The sequence below is a fragment of the Strix aluco genome, chromosome 19, assembly GCF_031877795.1.
Source record: "Strix aluco isolate bStrAlu1 chromosome 19, bStrAlu1.hap1, whole genome shotgun sequence".
In the NCBI taxonomy this organism is placed as follows: Eukaryota; Metazoa; Chordata; class Aves; order Strigiformes; family Strigidae; genus Strix; species Strix aluco.
The window spans coordinates 13,176,074-13,197,918 of NC_133949.1; the positions used below are offsets into that span (position 1 = coordinate 13,176,074).

The following is a 21,845-nucleotide window of genomic DNA, read 5'->3' on the forward strand; positions in this document are numbered from 1 at the left end:
CGCTGGAAGTGGGACTGCCGAGGTCATCGCGTTAACTTCTAGTGACACCAGAAGAATCGGACACTAATTGGAAGATAACACAGTATATGCAGTTTAGGAAAAAAACCCATTGTTAACCAATGACCTTATTGTTTTCTTTGCAATGAACGTGACAGGGAATGACAGTCAGGGGTTGCTAATTCTGAACTCTATGAATTGTTAGCACAGACAAAACAATACTAGGAATAATAAATCACTTCACTAGCACACTAGTAACGATCAAGGATTCATCATCTGCCCTGCAGTGTATTTGGCAAGCCCTCCTGCATTGTCTTTCAAGGGACTAAAGTCAGCTTTACAGAGGGACCTGCAGGAATCCTGTCAGCTTGCACTTGGTTCCTGTTTTTAATTTGATAAATTACATAACAAAAAGCAGTTAGGCTCTTCCCTTTCACCCAGAAAATGGAGAATTCTCCATTGTGCTGTCCACTAACCTTCATTTTCCTCCTTCTGTTTTGTCTCTTCAGGGGGAAAACTGGCTATCCTGGATGTTTGAAAAATTGGTGATTGTCATGGTTTGTTATTTTATCGCATCTATAATCAATTCCATGGCCCAAAGCTATGCCAAACGACGGCAACAGAAGATGTACTCTGAAGAAAAAACCAAATGAGCTTGGGGAAAAAACCCTTGGAATGGGTTTTAGCAGAGATGAAAAATGACACATCTTTCCATATGTTTAAAAATCAGCATTATTCAAAATGGGGGAAAACTTTTTAACATAATTTTCAGCTATAACAAGTTTTTATTTAATTTTGAAAGTAATTTGGATATTAGAGCAGACGTTTCATTGACAAACTTATAAATGTTAAGGTAAGGTATAAATGCTTTAGAAGTCTGAGTTGTATTATACAGGATGGACAATGTGATGTTAAATGGTGTTTAACACAAATGTTGTCCATCCAAATTACTTCCAAAAATGATGATTTAATGCTCTCCATTTCCTGATTTAACTTCAGACTGACCTAAGGGTAACTTTTCATTTTGAAGGGTGGCTGTTTTGCTTTTTCCATAACTTTCAAGACCATCAAAATGTATATAAATGAATACAGATTGGATACAAACTGTTGCATGTCCCTCATGGTAAGGCTATTCCATCTGAATTCTCCAGTGTCCCATTGCATTGCACGTGCTCTCGGTTGGAAAAGCCACCCTTTTAAACTTCATGATGTTAGCAGAGATGATTGATGTCGAAGCGCTGACTGAAGCTGACATTTTTTTTATTCTGTATATTTAGAATGAAGTTAAGATAAAACTTTATAAAGTCATCTTTGATCATTCCAGAATTTCTTGTGTCAGTCTTTTTAAGCTGTTTCTTTTCCTCTCCACTTTTGTATGCTCAGTTTCTTTAGTTTCTTTATTAAGCCTTAATCCCATGAATCGCATGCTTTACTCATCCTTCCTGCACAAATGGTGCTGAAGCCCTTTGTTTTTTTTTTTTTCTTGTTTCTTAAGAACTTCTTACTTAGCAGAGGGAACTAGAAAGCATATCACTGGCTTGAAGTATGGCTCACTGGTTAAAATAGGCAAGTTAAATAGCTAGTGATATTGTTATCATAAATTCTTCTCAGATGTTTGCCACTCATCGCAGTGCTGGGGGCGATGAAGCAGAAGAGAGGGGGGAAGAGTAAAGATTCCAGCTGAAAACAGATTTGATGTCAAACCCAGCAATGATGCAGAGAACCTTAACCTTAGGCTTTTAAAGTCAGATATTTTTAAAAGGTTATGAATCAGTGTGTGTTCCAGCTGTAATGTACGTGAGCATAACTAATATTAAAATAGATCTTTTCTCTCTTTAGTAAGTAGATATCCATTCCACTGCTACTGCATATGTGTTACTACTCTCATAATTTTTGAACTATTGTTTTTTTTATTTTTATCCTAGTAACAGGAATTAATTTGACTTTTGATTAGCATTATCAAAAGGTGGCATACGAGCACAAAGTAGATTAGATCTTGCTCTTGCTCAGGTTAGATTTCTCCCTGCGTTAGCTTAGGGCAGATCTCGAGCAAGGTGTGCGAATACGTATTTTGTTCAATCCTGCCTGAATGTCCTCTTGTGTTGCCAACCGTCGTGACATCTCCATGGCCGTACCATCCTGTCGGATAGCTTATCAGACTGATGTTGACTGTTGGATCTCATGGCAACAACAGTCGGTAGGCTGTCTGACATTTTGGTATCTCTCATCTGACCGTTTGCTCATCCATCTCCAACTGTTTTCATTGAACATCAACAGCATATAAATGTTTTTAAGTTTAGTCAGAAATGAGTTCAGAAGTCAGGCAGTGCAGCAGTCTGCATAAGAAACGTCTTTTAAAGTTTCATCTCAGCTGTGTGTGAGGTTTGTAATGTTTCTTTTGTATGCTTCCTATAGCACTTTAAACGATGTTACTGAATGAATGGGGAGGCTTTTAATATGGACTTCTCTCAGTAGAGCTGCTGAATAGATTTAAAAGTCTGAGTGCTGGGAGGTAGTGCAAGATAGTTAAAAGCACAGAGGCTATTCATTTGCCCCTGTTGATTTTTAAAATATGAACAGTATTTCTTAAATCTTGGCCCTTGTAGCTTTTTCACTTTTTGGCCTAAATACTGCCTTTGAACATAATGTAACAAAGAACTAGCTCTAATACAATACATATTCAAAAATCATAGCTCTGATACTTCACTTTTTTCAGTCTACAGGAATTTTAATTGTGCACTTTGTAAGAGATCACGTCAGCAGTTCATAGCTGTTTCATTTGTCTTCAGGATACTTGGATTAGTGAAACAGCTGTTTGCTACTTTCCCCAGTTCTAGTGGCAGCTTTTTTCCCTCAAATCTGCCATTCACCTTAGGGACGCCGGTGTTTACTTCACACAGTTCTGGTAGTGTCTTAAAGCCTTTCGAGAGAGTAAATGAAGTTTATGCCATGTTGAGGTCCCTGTATGCTGTCAGATTGAAATGAGGAGACTGTAATAATAATCAAAAAGAAAAAAAAAAAAACCCTCTTCCTAGAGCTTGAGCCAATAAACTATACCTTTCTAAATGCTTTAGCGGTCTCTTCATAATTATGCCTCCTTGCCTACTGAAAAATTACTAGACAAATTTAAAGCTTTCTCCCACTTTTACTTCAGTATATGTTTACATACATATAATGCGAAATATATATCTCTCTATTGTTCTGTAACTCATGTTTGTATGTGTCCATTCCAACAAGCTATGCTGTTATTTTGAAGCTTTCTAACACTTTTAAAGAAGGGACCGGTCATTCTACCTGCTTCTACCTGTTCAGCTGCTGGGAGGTAATGAGACTTGGTAAAAGGTAAAAAATAATAGAAACGAAAGTTATGCCAACCTAATGAGATTTGCAAATGGATAGTTTTATGTTTGCTTAAATAAACAAACAAACAACTGTTTCCCGGTGTTTATTTCAGCTGGATTGTTTCCATTTCTGTATATTGAGCTTGGTTGTTACGCTGTGAGATTTGTTGTCCCCAAGCATTCTACAGTGAGTGTGAATCTAGAAGATACATTTGCAGCTGCATTTTGTGGCTTCAGAGAAAGACCCTTTAGCTGAAAACATGTGTTTTGGTCCTTTAATCCAAAGTTTCCTTTTGTTGTACATATTTTCAGTTACACATTGGAAGCAGTCAATCACCTAGTTTAATGTCTGTTAGAAAAAAATCCAAAGTGAGCTCTGTTGCAAGAGAAACATAGCACAGATCACTGTGGTTTTAGCTGATTCTTCTTGCAGTTTAGACACTGAATAAAGTATCTTGCTTTTTTTCTTGGAATTACTGAAAATCACACAGAAGTAACAGGCTCATAACAGCTAATGTTTGGTTAAACATCAAAGATGACTTTGAGGTGATATTTTTTTTTTTTTTAGTCTCATCTTCTGTGGAACATGGCTAAATCTCTGCTTTCACAAGTGCACTGTCAATAGGAAGCAGAGCAGAAAGTTGGCTGTGTTGCCAGCCTAACAATTTGGAGAAGCACATCAGAGCTGAGGTCAGGTAGGATTGCAGCTAATCCTCCTAATTCTCTACTTGCTTGTTCCCTGACCTCTGAATTGTGCCTCACCAACAACGTACTCTGAAGGCTGTGTGAGATCGAAGTGCCAAGAAGTGTGTAGGGGTAAGCAAAGCTCAAAAGGTCACACTGGTCTGTGCCAGGCTGAGCCCAGAGTCCGGCACAGGCCATGTCAGATCGAGTCACCCAGTTCCCCATTTCCCTCAGCTCCATCAAAACCGTGGAGACACCTCCTGCTCCCTGTCTCTGCGTGTCACGCTGTGTTTCTTGTTAAAGCAGCTCCCTCTGAAATCACCCAGCTGCCTGTTCATGCTAAAAGATACTTGTCATTAATACTTGAAGATGGCTTAATGCTGTTCCAGAAAGTCCTTCCCTGCTGTGCTTTTGGGTTTCATTATTTAATTTGTTAGAATCAGCCTCCCTCTCACTGCAGGCAGTGCTAATTGCAAGCACAAATACTGTGGATGTTTCCCTGATTATCAAGCACAAATATAAATATTAGTGAACAAAATTGATTGCAGGTGTAAAAGTAAGTGGTGATTGGGTGTGTTCCTTGGAGGTGAAAGTAATTCAGTTTTCTTTGAAGCACATGGTTAAAAAATACTTTGTAATCAGCAGTTAAAAGGTTGAATGTAATTATATATAAAGGTAACTGAAACTGCTCTTCTGAGATTTAAAATTCTAGGGGTTTTTTTTCTGTGAATTTGTATATTTTTTTAAATTATTTTTTGGAGGGCAAAAAGAGAAAACAGTAAGCCCTTAGCCCAGCCTTCTCCAGACGGCAGCACTAAGTGGAGTGTGAAAGTGGGAGAGCAAGAGCCAAGGTGGGTTTCCTTGCTGGGCTGTCCCTGCTTGCTGAGAGCAGGCTGGTCCAGGTGAGGGTTTAATTGCAGGAGCCTTGGTGGATGGCAGTAACCTCTTCAGGAAACAGGGAGTGAAGCAATTGCCTTCCCTGTGAAACACCCTGCTAAGGCTCTCAGAACTAGACTGAGGGTAAATATTTGCATATGTTCTTACAAACTCATTTTTAAAAGGATTATACTGAAAAACTCTGAGACAGCTGTGACTTTCCCAATTCAAGTCTCTAATTGAGGGCATGAAATGTTAGTGTTTAGTTCTTTATCTGTTCCACTTGCTTATTGATGCATCCACCCAGCTTTCATAAAAGGCAGCAAAACACTGTTTCGGTAGTGGTGTGAATGGGGGAGGCTGTAACAACTTGGATTAGTTGTCAAAAGAGTGAAAGGAGCTCAAATGCAGAAACTCAGCAAATGTCCAAAGATGTCTGGCTGTATTGCCTTCCAGGTAGAAGCAAACGGGAAGAGCCCAGCAATCTCCAACGGGCTTCTTGGCATGTGTCAAGAATTGAGCAAAATGGTATTTTGGTCAAAAAAGCTGATTATTACTCTGTGCTGAATGTCAAGTGAAGAGGCTGTTGAGTTGTGAAGTCATCCAGCCTGTTCACTGCTAGTGGTGTTCAGCTGTGGTAAAACGAATGTGAACCTGTTAAATGGGCCAAGCTTTGTTGTAGTTTGCCTTTTAACACTGTCCTTTATTGTGCTAGAGGGTGTTTTTATTATTATTATTGATTCATGGAATGATTCAAGGAGCATTGACTACATTAGCATTAAATCAAAGGTCATCTTTCTTTAAACCTCATTTGACATGCTGTTCAGATATGGATAAGTAAGCGTGCTGCATCTTCCGTGTTTCAAGGGAGTTACTCCCAGCTTAATTGTTCTGTTTCCCAAGAAGCTTAAATGAGTTGCCCAGGCAGCTGGTAATAAGGAAACTAGCTGCTATTTCCTGATGAAAGGCAAGAGATAGGACTTGTCAGCTCAGTGCATTGTTCCCTGCTCTGATAACTGCCCGGCAAGCCGCACCCTTCTCCCATGGCCTCAGAAATTGCTTTTCTATCCTTGTAAAATGTGTGAGTTGGTGTCTTTTCTCTGGTGACTGCTGCACTGTTCCTGCTTGAGGGGTCCTGCGAGGGAATGGCTATGTGTTTAGTATGTGTGATTTAAGGCATAATCCACCAGTTTTGGGTTAGTTTTATTTTTAATGCTAATGTAGCAGAACAGGCCACGCAGGTCTGATTGTGCCTCCTCACAAGAGGTGGTTGGTTGGAACTTTTTTGTTTCCTTGTGGTCTTGGGTAGCGTGTCATTTAGCTGCTTTTTGCTCTATGGAGTGTTGCACTTCTCTCAAAGATATCTCAGATCTAGGCAAATTCTGTGAACTACACCGAAGTGTTTGTTAGCCTGGTTTTACACAAGATTGTGATCACGGTTGTGACTGATGGCATCAGTCTGTAGGGAGTCACCTATGGCCTCTGCCTGACATTTCCACAGTCTGAAGCCATTTCCCTGGAAGGTAGCATTGATTTGGTGGAAGGGGTCAGCCAGAGCTCTAAGCTGTGTGAGCACAGGCACCGGTGTGCCTGGGGAGGTTCAATTCTGCCTCGAACCTTCTGACAAAGTATAAGAAATTCTCTAAGAGATTAGATGTGTTTCCCAAAGCTAGTTCTGTCTGCATGCAGTGACCTTGTGGTACCTTGATTTTTCTTCCATATTGTCAGGAGAGAAACTGGAAGTCCTGTTGCAGAAGCTGCTGCTAACTAAACCACATAAATACTTTGTTTGAGGCTAACACTTACGTGTAGGAACTGTGTGAGTTTTAAGGGATTGTGTGTCTTTCCTGACGCTGCATGTTTCTTAACCTCCTTCCATCTGTTGACAAGGCTTGAAAAAGCAGGTTTGTGTGCTCAGCATTGCTTTTCTGTCTCTAAAAGAAACTGGACCTGCATAAAGAGAAAATACACATTTAGATTTAAGTTGTTCAAATCTAGCCATGTTCACAAAATCCCTGGTCTGTTAAGAAACCATGCTTCTCTCTGCCTCTTGTTTGCTGCAGCTGTTTTCTCGAGAGCTGTAATATTTAGGATATTTTCCTAACAACAGATTTAATTTCTCTGTTTCCTTTATTTTTATGTCTCACCTCAGTCCAGCTGACCTCTTGTGACATACAGTCACATGCATCCATGTGTATTGCATAAGACTCTCTAGGTGGGGAGCAGCAGGAAGAGTGAAACTTTAAAGATGTCTGAAGCTGGTATTTAGTGAAGCTCAAAGTAATGGATGCCAAAAAAAGTTTAAAAGCAGTATTTCTACTAGATCTATGCTAATAAAATTGGTGATTTTAATTCAGTTGCCTCCTTTAACTTCTGTTTTAAACACTTCTGCAAGCGCACAACCACTGTGTGGGCAAATCACCCTGCAGCATTTGTGCATGAGCTAGAATTGGTATGGCTGCCCAGGAGGAGCCTGGTGTTTCTAAGTGGAGTGTGGAAAGCTGCTGTGCTGTCCTTTGGCAAAACAGCTCAGCTGTGGCTGAGAGAGGATCATTCCAATTAAATGAATAAGGAGTGTTTTAATTGTTGTTTGGCAGACCTAATCCTGAGAGTCCTAGCTTAAAACTGTCACCGATGTCTCTTCTCTCAGTCCTTCCGGTAGCCCTGTCTGGCCTTGGTGCTTAACGACGTTCTGGGCGAGTTCAGGCCTGTTGACTGGAGTTTTGTTCAGCTTGAACAGAACCCCATGTGTACTAAAGCCAGTTCACGTTTCCTTTATAATGTAATTGAAGAATAAGCTCCCCTTTCACAGCATGCATTAGGTTTGTATCTACTTTTTATAGAAGAATAATTCACTGTGAAAATACCGGTGGTGTGGAGAAGCCTGACTAAATCTTTATAGAGGAAAATAATGTGAAAGCCTGAGTTAATGTTTGGTAGGGAGGGAACGGAAGCTTTCTTCTTGGGAGAAGAGTATTTAATTGGATTTATGTTCACCAGTTGCCAAATTTGTTTTTAACAGTTACATTAGGTTTCTTCACCAAAGTTCAGCCTAGGAAGGAGAAATTGCTGGTTTACAATGTCAGATAACTACATAAACACAGTTGCTGACTAGATGACTCAGAATCAGGTAGTGATACAGGCAGAAGTTGCCCAAAGTGGGGTGGGGAGGAAATCTCCCAGTGTTTTCTCTGCAAGTGGCAGAAATGCCTGACAGCCAGCAGCAAGCCGTCTTACATGGAAATATGTATTCTTGAACTCAGTATTGTTCTGAGCCATCTGGAGAGCAGTAGCTCTGAACTACTGCCCAGCTCTCACCATACTTATTGAGGATATTATAATGAACAGCTACAGCTGCCCTTGCCAACCAAGTACAGAGTATTTTATTACACCTTCAGCGTGTGGGATAAGGCTCCTTTCCATTTGGCTCCTTCGGCTGTGTTCTGCTTACATGCTCCTGTGAATGATCTATTACATATTGGAGACTGCTGGGCAAAAGTTCAAATTAAATCATGCCATCTGACCACAATTACACCATTCTCAGGCAACTGAAGTGTATTTTTGTGAGCCTTTAAGTAAACATTACATTGCACATGTAACCAAATATGTACAATAATCATTTTTACAGAACACACCCATTTAAATGCAAATATACCGTAGAAGATGGTATTTATTTCTCATCACATATAACTAGTGAAAAAGCTCATAGCTCACTAAAGCTCAAGCAATGTTTATTCTGTCTTTTTTTGCATTAACCAGTGGCTTATTTTAGTTAATTTCTCTACTTACTGCTCTTACTTTTAAAATAGGAATCTGGGCCTAGAGAGCGTGCTCATTTTACTTATTTTTCTCTCTTACGGTGTAATATCCAATGTTTTTAAAATTCTGCTTTGAAGACTAACAGACAAGGTTTTTGCAGTCTGATTTCACACAGATAAGTACAGAGGCCTTGTGCCTTTGTTTTCTACCACTAGACTCTTAGAAGTCACTGTTTAGAATCTTTCAGGCTTGTATGACCCCTGGGGTTAAGGTTTAGACTTCTTCCATGATCTCTGTGGAACACGTTTATACCTCTAAAAATTGCCTTTAAATTTCCTAATGAGCAGAAGCAGCTTCTCTAATCTTGTATCTCGGGCTATCTTTACCTTTTCCAGTGGGCTCCCTAGGGTTGGCAATAACACTTGTCTGAAACACCACCCTCCTTGCAGCTGTTCCTGCTTCTGGGAAAGGGTTAAGCAGGTTCTGCTGAATCACGGAGGTAAGTGACTCATTACCCCACCCGGATAGAGGGGAAGTGGCTGTCTAGAGGGAGAGGATTCATACAATGTGAAATCAGAAGGGACCATTGTGAACTTCGAGTTTGACTGAAAGAGCCGGAAAGGCTCTACAGTTAAAATTCAGGATTATCAGCTCTACATCCAGGCGAGTTAAAGGCTGTCTGAGTGTCTGGGCTGGCTTCTGGAGCACGGGCAGAGCTGGGGTAGGAAGCCCAGAGGCAGGAGGCTCCAGGAGGAAGCTCCCACTGGAATCTGCTGCCTTGGTAAAGCTGTGTCTGGGCTGCCCTTGAAAGCAGTGGAGAAAGGGCAGCAGCTCAATTCCTTTTGCGAGTTTTTTGTACCGTATCAGATCCATGAATCACACCCCTGACGACTCTTGTGCAGTTTCTGAAGTGGTGTCCAGCAAAACGCAGACTTCTGTAAAGTACACTTGGGCATCTGAGAATGTTTGGTCCCTCATTTCATAATATTTATCTACTGTAAATGTATTAACAAGAAAGAAATTAATTATTCATTCAATATCCTTTTGTACCTTAATGTTTCCCAGTAGTGTATCAGCTGGTAATTTGAATATAAATTCCTTCTCTCTTATTGATAAAATCCTGGATGTTGTGGAAACCACAGATTTTTTTGTCCTTAATCTTGAGCTGTTTCAATTTGGTAAATCTGTGCAGGTAATCCTCTTGAAAACCCCTTACATATTTACACTAAGGTTCTATCCTTTCTGTACTGGTAGGCAGTCTAACCTTACAAGCACCAGTATATATTTGAGTCCAATAAAGTGTATCTATAACTGCATTAGTGCCCTGCCACTTGCCAGACAGTTACTATGTTTAAAGTATTTGTAACAGGTTAATTTTTGTTCCTCTTTTTTTTTTTTTTTTTTTTTTTTGTGGCCAAATACAAGTTATCCCATTCATAAATATGTCTGCTATAGTTTGAGTCCTTGAATCAACTTCCAAGTGAGCTGCACCTGTCCATTACAAAAAACAATAGTGAGATTTGATGCATTGTTCCGTGGTTTATGGGCATCCTGTGGGTAGCTTGCCTCAAACTAGCTAGGTCAAGGCTACTGATTCTGTTGTTCCTGCCTCAGTGAGCCATTGGCTTCTGCTGACCTTTGATCTACCTCATTAAATTAATTTCTAATGAAATAAAGGCCCTCTTCCAGGCTTTGACTTATCTACATAATTATTTTTATCAATAAAATAGAAAATGACTATTTCACCTTCTAATATAATTGTAGATGATGAATATTTGGTAATAGCTATTCACTTCCTGTCACTTTGACCCTCTCCACATCCTGGGGAAAAAAATAGAGGAATCCAGCCATAGATCAAAACTGAAGGCTTAGTTTGGGAAAGGGTGTGAGAATTTCAGAACTGAGGTCAGCAGTGAAAAACACTAACAGGAAGAACCCTAGAGATACCTAAAACAATTCCTGTCAATCTGTTCTCCAGAGCAATGAAAGGAATTAGAACAGCTAATACAACAGCGACACACGTTTGTTCTCACCTCTTTTTTTTTTTTTTTGTGGTTTTGAGGAATCTGTATTGTCAAAATTTGGCTAATGGTTGTGATCCTCTATGGCTGCTCTGAAAAACTTTGTTTTCCCATGGAAGTAGGAGTATTTTCCCTGAATCCAAAGTGAACAAGCTCTTACAGAAATATCCTTCTTAAGCAGTAATGAACCTGTTGGCCTAGCTCTGCCTTTCAGCTGCGGAAGCGTTCCTCTATATTTTCATATGTTATAACTACAGATTGAGTAAGGAATTTTTTATTTTTGCTTTGGGGCTATACATCTTAGCTGTGTGCTGCATTTCCTGACATGGCCCAAATTTTGCCATCAAACTTAAAAAAAACCCCAAATATCCTGCTCCATTAACTAAAAGCGACATAAGCCATAAATAATAAAATTCCCTATACAGAATGGATAAATGGGTCTATATCATTCACAGGTGCAAGAAGTGCCTGCTCTATTTGCTTCATGCTCAGAATTATGAATACATAGAGATAATGTGAGACTATTTCTGCGATCAAGTTACCTACTGATATAACAGTACAATAACCCCATTGCTCTCTTTGTTTCTGAGAGGACTTATCTGTCCTTAGCTTTTTAAAAATTTTTTACCTGTCCTGTGGAACAATGAGGACGAGTATGCATTTCTGGGAGTTGGTTGTTTCTTTAGACATGAAATTACCTATTCTCATTTTGGATACTGGAAGAAATTCTCAGTCTGGTATCTCTTGAAAACACTAGGGAAAATGATTTCTATGTTGCTGAACATCCTGTGCCTTTTGAAGGAGGGAGGAGGGAAGACTTCACCATACCGTCTCCTTTCCTGACCCTTTGTTCCTTGCAAACTTGAATTGCCTGTGCTGTTTATCTTAACTTCTTGTGCAATCTTTCCTCCCGTTTCTTCTGTGAAAATACCCAAGCTAAAGACAATGGTTGAAACTGAGAAAAACACACCAGAAAAGCCCTTTTGATCACAACAGTCCCCTAGCTCTGAGCTGTCAGGAAGTGATTTTGTGGGGAAAAAAAAAATACTGCAAATAATATTCTATAACAGAAGTTATATGCAGTTTTGAACTTCCAAATAACTGAAATTTTACTGAGCAGTGTAGGGCTTGAAGTATGGCTGAATAGTTGAACTATGATTATTGTGTCTTCCCCTTTTGAGAGGGAGTTCCTAAAATGAATTAGCAGAGCTGAGTGAAAACAGAAAGCAAACCAGACTGAGTTGTTGGATTATGTACTGTGTTCTGCAAGAAGAATATTGTCAAAATGTTTTGTCATAAATGTCAAGTGTCTTTCTGTAAGTTATTGGGTGTATTTACCCTATCTGCTTTCTCCACTTTGCCTTTCCTCTTGTGTTCTCCCCACCCACCCCACGGATGATTCTTTCCCCTGTATATTTAATGATTTAGCTATTGAATTGAAGCATCAATACAGCTTTTAATTTACATAGATAATTTTTCTGCATGAACTAGGACTAGACTCAACTTTAATGTGTGCTGAAGGTTGCCCTACTACTAACAGGCAGTTGAAACTGTTTTTTTGAAGGCATGAGAAGATTAACATTGCTTGTCTATAAGCTACCATGAAATTTATCAGCATCCACCGAGGCTTGCACTGACACAACCATTACTGTGGGTGTATCTGAGCAATTGAGAACTTAGCCTCAGTACTTACTTATTTTCTTCAGATTCAATCATAGTTACTTGAATCTTGTCAAGAAGTCTGTTTGCTATTCCAGGTGTCATGTGCCAGAGCTGCCACAGGTGCTCCAGGAGTGGATTTTAGTGCCTCTGTACCTGACCTGAACGAAAGTGAAGAGGTAAATGAAATTAGGAAAGGAAATAAAGGTAAAATAATACAGAGTGCCTGCTATGCTCTAACTGAAGCCTAGCAGAAGTATAAGGTCACTTCTGCTTCTACCACTGTTAATTCATTAAGGATTTAAAATCTAAATCAGAATCTCTAACAGGGTAAGATTTCTCTGTGGGCATCATTAGCCATAGTGCAAATATCTTGATCATATTTAGCATCATACTATGTGCGTGCTCATCTTTTTAGTTAGAAGATCAGAAGCCTGTCATGAAACAGCACCAAAACCTGAAGGGAAACTATGAGATTTGCCCACTTGTCAAGGGAAGTCCTTGAGACTGATTTTTTCACTTCTATTTTTGGCATACCTATTTAATAGTGAGTGGGATTATTTCTATGGGAGAACAGTGTGATGAAGGGGGAGGAGTGGCAAGAATTCCAAAAGCCCTCCCTCCCATTAAGTGAAAAGCTATCAGAGGCAGAAGAAAGCTCAGTGTTGGAACATTATCCTGAATTCTACTCTACTCTTTTATTTTATAAACAGCCAGTCTGTGCCCCCACAAACTCTTCCTCCTATCAGGCTGGTGCAGCCGAGTGTTTGCAGGCTGCAGCTTCCCAGGGGCACCACCTTGTGGTCGTGGTAAAATCTGTGCAAAACCCAGCCCATTTCTTAAATCGACTTTTGAAATTATAAAATTTATATTTATTGTAATACAGGCTTTTACATTTGAAATCTACCAGCAATTCTCCTCCCAAATAGGTTTAAATAAAAAATTAATTTAAAAAACCTACCTGCTTCTAACTTACTGGAAGAAGAGCAAGAGTTGGTAGTTTTTCTTAAACCTATGGTTTGCCTATAATAAATAGCCAAGACCTCTGATTGCTGTAGGGACTTTTTTTTTTCTTCAAGTGGTAGGTAACACCACTTGAAAACACAGCACAGTGAAATGGCCAGAAAAGCACATAATTCATTATAATCTCTAATATAACTTGAGGATGACAGAAAAATGAAGAACCCTTCATACCTTTTTTAAAAAGATGGTTCAAAACTTCCACTTCCAAGGTTAAGGTCTTTAAAATAGAATTTAAGTCTTACTTTGCTTTAAAGGAACAGGTGGCACGCTGTTGTATGTTGAATGATACCTGAATGGAGTTTGGATTAATAATTCTGATACTGTGTGTTTTTATCAATATTGAAGCATTCTTAGGGTGAAGTGTTATCATGAAAAATTGAAATTGGAGGATGAGGGATGCCTTACTACTGTAGTCAAGCACACAAGTAATTTTTATCACACATTAGTTCATGATAGAATGAATAGATGCTGGAGTTCAGCCTGGAAAAGAATCCTTTTGTATAGACAGTCTTTATGAAAACTATCCAAGTGCCAAAAATGATGTTCAAAGACTCAGCTACAGTACATAGCAAATGTATTGAAAAATAGCTATTATATAGATTATAAATTAATAATACCTGTCCATATGAATATATTAATTTCGGATTCAGTTCTTACTATTCTAAGATACACACACACACACACACACACTGCTTACAAGACTGAAAAATAGCTACAGTCCAGTAATTTATATACTTCAGGAAGTTGATGGAAGGTTTTCCAGCACTGGGTTCTTTCAGGAAAGCTCTATTTCAGAGTACTTAAAAAAAAAAAAAAAAAAAAAAATCAAAGGATGGTGTAACTGGAGATCACTTGTTCCAGAGCTGTGAAGCTGTCCAGGAAATCTTCCTCTTCGATTCCGAATTTAGTGTACTGGTGAATATAGGCTCTGTGTGTTGAAGTCACAGTAGGAAAATGGGTAAGACATTAGAAAATAGTGAAGAATCTGACACATGAAATCAGACTGCATAGCTATTGTAAAAACTTCAAATGAAGATTGATTTCCACCCATAACTGTGCTGGTTAGTTTAAACTGTGCTCTCTTGAACTCATTTTGTTATTCATACTTATTGATCAGGGGGTGTAGGGATAGGATGAGGGGTGATGGTTTTAAACTGACAGAGGGGAGATGCAGATTAGATCTATGGAAGAAATTCTTCCCTGTGAGGGCTGACACAGGCTGCCTGGAGAGGCTGTGGCTAACCCCTCCCTGGAAGGGTTCAAGGCCAGGTTGGACCGGGCTTTGGGCAACCTGGGCTAGTGGAAGGTGTCCCTGCTCATGGCAGGGGAGTGAGAACTGGATGATCTTTAAGGTCCCTTCCAATCATTTCTAATAGGTTTTATAACTTTGTGTATTGCTTAAGGAAACAAAATCGCAGCTAACAAAATTGGACTAGCTGTGAAATGGAAGGACAAGGGATTAATAAATGAGAAAAGTAATTTATAGAGATCAAAGCCTAAACCTGTGTGTGCAGGCTAGCTTGGCTTCTCATCACTGGTGCTTTTGTAACAGGTGGTAAAACCCAGAGCACAGCTAGGGACAGCAGGTTTCCTCATTTTGCTTTTAATTGCAGATTTCCTGGGCTAGAAACTCATGTTTAGCAGGCATCTGCTGTGACATGCAGTAACCCTGGCTTCATGATGATCAATGTAAAGAGGCAATTCTTTTTCTAGATTTCTTAGTTCTAATGAAAAATCAAACTAATAGCATGGGAGCCTTAGTAAACACACAAATCCCCTAAATGCTTCTGAACTGACCCAGCAACCTTTTTCCCCAGACTGGGCAGCATGTCTGTACACAATTTAGAAACTACATGATCAGTAAAAGAGTTTCTATGTGTTATTTTTAGAATGGTCACATTGGAATGCACTAAATTTGGGGAGTTTTATTACTGAGAAAATAGTCAAACTGACAGCAGTAGAATCTCTGGTCTCATTTATCCACAGAACATAAGCACTGTTCTGTATTCCTCACCCTGCCATCATGTTTCAAGCATAAAAATGTTTCCACAAAGTGTGGGAACAGTCTTCATGCTTACTCACCATTACCTTCCTGAAAGAGCGAGCTGTAGTTAAAATGATTTTGCTACCACTGAAGATATTGGCAGTTATTAATGAAGTATCACCATAATTATTTTCACTTACTTGGAAGCAAACATATTCCAAGCTTTTCCTACAACATTGTCAAGAGGTTTCAGGAGGAACTGGCTATTGCTGACCAAAGAAGCAGACTTTTCGTACTTGTTAAATGCTCTGGGTGTTTTCCACGCATTAAAAGCATCCCGAGGGTTTAGCCACGATGTATATAGTGAGGGATCTCGGAAACTTCCTGTAGCAGAAATAAGACAACCCTTTTGACAAATGTAAAGCTCCCAGCTCCTACATCTTGGTCTCGGTAGTCCTGTGTGACCTAATCAATGCTTGGCAGATCAATTCAGGCCTTGGAAAAAAATCTGCAAAGTGGTCAGCCTGCTGAAAATATAACTGCTTTAAACAGCTTCATTAGATTACCTAGAAGCATACTCTTGTGTCAGTACTTCATCTGCAAGCTATGCTCATCACTCCAGAAGTGGCTAAATATATTTTGAGACAATACAGCCCAAGAATCCTATCATATATATGGACTTCAGTCTCTTCCTCCTTCCCTGAAGTGCTTCAGGAAACACAGAAGTCTTGGCTGTAAATATAACAGCCCCAAGCAATTAGACAACGTGGCCTTGGACTTAAAATGTTTTTAGAGTGAATATTGACCTTAGTAGTCAAATACGTGGCCTTGGGGTTTTTTCACTTTCATCAGATGTGGTTGCAAAGAAAACAGTGAGATCTGAAACAAGAATCACTGAAGTACCGTGTTTTTCCTTCTTACCTAAGTCTACGCTGTGTGTATCTTTTCCTCGCAGGATAACCAGGTTGGCAATGGAAGTGTTGAAATGCAGGGGCCTGTTGGTGGAATTGCTGGAGGGGAGGGAGGAGCCTAGACGAGGTGGTTGTACTTGCCAATCAATACCTATGAGATTTTGGCAAAAAAAGATATAAAAGAAAGCTAGTGTTTCATGAAACCTGGATTCAGACTAGCTAAAGAGTCAGATGGTGACTAACACTGTGCCCCAAGCTGACATCATAGCAGGGTTTGTAGTTTCTGCACATTAGTTAAGCAGCAATTACACAATTCTTAGAGAAAAACAGTGTTAATCCAGCATTATTTGCCTGCTAGTCACTAGTCTTACCAGAGAAAATGTTTCTATACTTAGCAGTCTGCCAGCCCATTCCTTGCATAACTGGAAGCTATACTGAATTCCCCATGTAAATGATATGGGAGAGCTAAGCATGGTTTTTATTAGAAGGTGTAAAAAGAAAAAGCATAGCAGAACTATCCAAGGAATGTTCTAAATGAATCATGTAAATTAAGCGCACGGCCGAAAACTGTTGGTTTGTTTTGCATATTTTCAATAGTTATAATTAACTGAGATGTCTGGGAGCAAGGCGGGAGCTGCTGTGGCAGCTGAGTGAATAGTTAAAGGAGCAGCTGGCTATGTAGAGGCAAATTCCTGCTGTCTTGAGGGCAGCAACTCCTTTCTGAACTGACTAAAGCTAGTCAGCGAGCTCCACAAAACAATAAACTTTATTTCATCTGTAAAAATAAATGCTTAAAGAGTGATGGATACTGAAAATGTGTGAATGCTTTTTACCTTCCTCCATTTTAGCATTAGCAATGAGCATCTGCCTTAAATGTTTGATGAGTCCAGGCCAACTGAATGTGCTATAAGCAAGGGAGTTTTCAGGCATCTGAGGTATGTTACGAAGACCCAACATCTTGAATTCAGGATGTGGAACTAATGTCTCCATTAAGTCTCCTGAAAGAAGAAATTAACAGCTGCTCATGTTTGACAAAAATATTGCATAGCCTAGCTAAAACAGGAGAAGAGCGTGAGGAATTTTACAAAGATCTGGCAACTTAAGGTAAGAAACAAAGCTGGATATATTAACTTTTGATTTGACAAATATATGGACACACATTCTACAGACTACTGAGTTCTATACAAACATGTCAGTAGCTCTTTTTAGACTTGTCTTGCTTTATAGTCTGGCTCAAAATCTCAAAGACCCTATGCACTGCTAAAAAGATTGACAGACAGATGTGAAAGTTTAGTTTTACAAGCAAAACTCTTGGCAATATAGGGAACTTTCTCTAATCCCTTAAAGATGCAGCTGTCAGCCTGTTGCTACCAAGTTGTATGCTAGCCTGTCTTCTGCCTGAGCAAAACACAACACTTTCATTTTGTTTCAGTTTATACAAACTTCTAACCTAATGTGAAAAGTAAAACCCAGTCCAAAATTAATGTCCTGCACAAATTTCCTCTGAAATGTGTACATAGGTACAAGGGTGTCTATAATCATTTGAAAAAGGAGAAACAGGGTGGTTCTGGCACAGAATTAAACCAGAAGCTGGGGGATCTATTTTTGACTCTGCTACAAAATTGGGATTGAACTTCTAATTTGGTCTTTTGCTTCACTTTTGCTGTCTTAAAACTTGGGATGTATCCGAATGCTTGAGTAAGGAGACTGAGGATCTTAAATTCACAACATGAAGTGATTACACAAAGATGTGTGAGGATGCATTAGCCAGCTCTATGTTAGATACCTAATGGGTTTCTGCTGTAGTGTAAGCCCCCTTCTGCTGTGTAAGTGGGCTGGAAAACACTCCCCAGTTGATGTGCGATGACTTGATTTACATCCCTGAAGGAGATCTGTTTAATATTCATCAGCTGAGCACAGATCTTGTGGATGACATCATTTTCATGAACAAGAAGGGCATCTGATGACTGGTACAGATGTGACAGAGTCAAAACAGAGTTGTAGTTTTGAACAATGACCTGGAAACAAACAAAAAATACACACAAATAAGAGTCAAACAACTTAATCTCTTTCTAGTTTATAATCCTCTGGCTACTGTCATTTCCTCAGTTATGATTTAGGAAGTGATTAATTTTCTTTGCCAAAGTGCAGAATGAGGTCAAGATCTAGCAAAGTTTTTTCATGGAAAGAGAGCAAGACCTGTGAAAATCATGTTATCCATCTCACTTCCTACAAACATGCTAGAATAAAATCTGTCTGGGAACTGATTATAATGCTGACATTCTATCGTAACAGGAGATTTCTAGTTAGTTAATAGAGATTCTCATGAAATTGCATTATACTTTAGCACTTATATTATCAAGAAGGGGTTTTTTTTGTGAAACTGCATGTACCAAATATTAGGCAAACAATTCATTAGCTGTGTTACTTGCTGTCATGTTAAACTTTTAAAAAGTAAAATGTACCTCTTTTCTAGTGTATTTCAGTTGCAGATATTTTATGTTTGAAAATAAACAGTGATTATAAACTTGTAGAGTATCTTTGGGAAATACGACATTCACCTCACCAGTGCCGTAGGGCCAGATCACATGGTTTAGTATAAATGAGGTTGGAAAAGCATCCCTTAAACACTGGGTCACAAATGCTCCCAGGCCAGATCCTGTACCACCAGCCATGCTCATTATTGTGAAAAATCCACCGAGACGATCACATTTCTCTGCTTCTTTTTGCACCAGATCCATTATCACTTCTTTGTGTCTAGGCCCGTGAACAGAATAACTGTTGAATAACAGAAAAAACAGTGAGACAGGGCAGATAATATCAAAATAAAAGCAGAAAGCTATTCATAAAGCATAATTTTCTTATTTGTATAACCTCACGTTATGTCATCCATTCTATCTGCAGTAAACTATCCTCAGCTGTGACATTTTGTAAAACAGCTCTTTATAAACTCTCCTTACTGTTTCCTATTCTTAAATCAACTATAGTCACTTGATTCTAAAATGTTACATTTTCACTGTAAATACCAATTTTACCTTGCAAAAAGCAGTTTAGAAATTTCGCTGCTCTATATACTGCTCCTTTAACTTAAATCAGGTTAATGTTACATACTCTGTACCTCACACAGCTGCAATAGTGCCACTCCTGGAGAGTCTAGACAGCTCATTAGCCTCCTCAGTGAAGCCTGAAACAATTGTTCATACCCATTTGCCCAGTTGTTCCCAGACCCTTGCTTCTGACAGAAGCGCGACCGATCGTCGTATTTCCAGTAGCCAGACCTGGCGGCCATTGATAAGGTTTGGCTGATTACTTTAGGTTCCATGTCAACAAGCACAGCCCGGGCAATAGGTACTGGATAGGAAGAAAAACAAAACCAAGAATAATGTGCCAATATTAGAGCTTGTTTACGTCAGATGGATGGACTTGCACCACGGCCCAAATTGTATTCCTCCCGCCCACATAAGCTGAACTATTAATGTGACAGTACAGGCAGGTACAGAAAGGACTTGGTAAGGCCCTGGATTTCTGACAAACCATCTTTGTTGCAAAGACAAATCTGAACTCTAGACACCATAGATCTTTCAGGAAAGAAACCACTTAATGCATTTGATAACACCAAATTCAGATACTCTGGGTCCTACTCTATGGTAGGATCTATCTACAGCAGAATATGCAGACATTTGGAAAGACAGATTATGGATGCACACATGCTCAGCTCCCGGCTGTGTTACTGGCAAACTCGCTCTGTGGTCTGACACTTTACTGCACTGATTTTGCTTCCATGGTTGTTAGCAATGTCATGAAAGCAGAGGGTTGTGACAGTTCTTCAAGACTGAAAGTAGGTTGTGACAATTCTTCAAGACTGAAGGTAAAAGACATTTTTTCTGTACTCTTATCTGTATTAGGCTGAAAACCAGACCCTCTGTGGGAAACAAACACTTAAATGCTGTACCTTCAGATTCTTCCTCACAGAAAAAACGTTCTTTGCAAGCATCATGGTAGGATTCATTCTCCTTCTTGGAACACAAGCCATGTGTGCCATGGACGTCACTGCAGATGGCATTAAACACCTCATGACCAATTTGATTACCACACTGACCAAGCTGGACTGTGACTATCGACATTCTTATTCACTTTGTATTTAAGCCTAAAAAAGAAAAGTATGCCTTGAGTAACTGTGGAAAAAGAGGGGGGAAAGAAGTTCTGACAAGTAGATTTCTGATCAGTTTTGCCATTTTTCGAGAACCTCTAGTGAGAAGGAAAAGGCTACACTATAACCACTGGCTATTTCTGCAGAAAAGCAGACTGTCAGCACTTTCTCCTGAGCATCAGAAGAATGCAGATGGCAGTTTACAGGAAATCAATCTGTTTACTGTTGCTGTACATCTGGAGGGAGCTGAAACCAACCATACAAGAAGCCAAGTCTTTGTTTTCTTGCTTTTGCTTAGTAAGGCAGGACAGAAACAAAAAATTATAACTCAAAGTTATAGGATTAGGCTGTAAAAACATAATAAGGAAGTACCATAAGCCTTTAGAAATGTGAAGACTGTTCAAAAATCTAGCTGATTTCCAGTCCTGTTCTGCTATGGGCCTGATGCCAAAATCTACTGAGGTGACAAAATGATTCCCTAGAGTATTCCCTTTGCTTCCACCACAGAAAGCAAAGGTTTTGATTCAGTACTGGTATGTTTTGACATTTTTTACCCCACTCGGCATTTTGCAGTAGCTCTGCTTTCTCACTTTTCTATTCTCCTTTCTCAGAAACAAGGTCAATTTTTTTAAACTCACTTCATTATTCTGGGCTGCTAGTTTTCATTATCATCCCAGCTGTGCTGCAGCACTTCTGTAACTGCCTTCTTTGGATAACTGCCAGTGCCTAGAACTTGATCCTGCTGCATTTTGCAGGCAGGTTATGTGCTATTTTTGATTCCTGTGCTTGATTTCAGTGCTGCTGCCAGTCTGCACCTCATAGCTTAAGGCCAGCCTGTGTGTTACTGCAAGACTTGAGTTACTCCTTACCGCAGCAAATAAAGACATAAATAAATATGCAAATGATTTTCAGAAAAGGCTCATGTCCAACCCACGCGTGTGATACCGACCCTCCCGTGCCTACTATCGGTGTGCTCTGCGCATGTCACTCGGAGCAGGCAGCTGTCGCTTGCGCCCTCCCCTCTGAAGCTGCAGTCACCGGCCTGCGTGGGGAGACCCCCTCGGGCTCCGCCGGGCCTGCCCAACGGCCGCCCGCCCTCCGGGGCCGCCATGTCCCGGTGCTGCCCGCCGCCCGGCCCTCACGTCGCTCGGCCACCTCGCCCCCTTCCAGAGCCTTTCTCCTCACCGGCCCCCTCCCGCGCGGGCCTCCCCGCCGGGCCAGCTGCTCTCCCGGGCTGCCTGCCCCTGCCCGGGCAGCGCCGGCCGCCCTCAGCCCCGCTCACCACCGGCCCCTCCTCAGGGCTGACCTCGACACCCCTCGCTCAGGCGCCGGCGGCGCACACGCGATCCCCCTTCCCCGCCGGGTCGGGCCGGGACGCGCCTTCGAACAACCCGCTCCGCGCATGCCCAGAAGGGACTCCGGGCCAGTCGGGCACGACGG

The 21,845-nt window shown here is 40.3% G+C and overlaps 2 protein-coding genes across 12 annotated transcripts in view; one reads left to right on the plus strand and one right to left on the minus strand.

The window, feature by feature from the left end:
- Window positions 1–3,433, plus strand: part of VMP1 (vacuole membrane protein 1) — a 70,643-nt gene extending 67,210 nt beyond the window's left edge. For all 6 annotated transcript variants that reach the window (XM_074845279.1, XM_074845277.1, XM_074845276.1 and 3 more), the window contains one exon: window positions 507–3,433. In XM_074845279.1, coding sequence (XP_074701380.1) covers window positions 507–650 — 144 coding nt within the window. In that variant the 3' untranslated portion in view covers window positions 651–3,433. The remainder of the gene's footprint in view (window positions 1–506) is intronic.
- An 8,936-nt stretch (window positions 3,434–12,369) lies between these two features.
- On the minus strand, window positions 12,370–21,807 carry TUBD1 (tubulin delta 1). 6 transcript variants are annotated; one of them, XR_012625745.1, is made up of 10 exons: window positions 21,712–21,807; window positions 20,208–20,402; window positions 19,459–19,606; window positions 18,817–19,033; window positions 18,042–18,273; window positions 17,089–17,253; window positions 16,266–16,406; window positions 15,545–15,728; window positions 14,058–14,288; window positions 12,370–12,498 (listed from the first exon to the last, which is right to left on the minus strand). XR_012625745.1 is itself a non-coding variant. In XM_074845270.1 (9 exons), exons 2-9 carry the CDS (start codon window positions 20,377–20,379, stop codon window positions 14,186–14,188), a joined length of 1,362 nt encoding a protein of 453 aa, XP_074701371.1. In that variant the 5' UTR covers window positions 20,380–20,402; window positions 21,712–21,807; the 3' UTR covers window positions 13,189–14,185. The 6 variants fall into 6 exon arrangements, 5 of the variants coding, with proteins under 5 accessions (XP_074701376.1, XP_074701371.1, XP_074701373.1 ...); XM_074845270.1 differs by lacking the exon at window positions 12,370–12,498 and having other exon boundaries at window positions 13,189–14,288; XM_074845272.1 differs by lacking the exon at window positions 12,370–12,498 and having other exon boundaries at window positions 13,660–14,288; window positions 15,641–15,728.
- Between the last annotated feature and the right edge of the window lie 38 nt (window positions 21,808–21,845).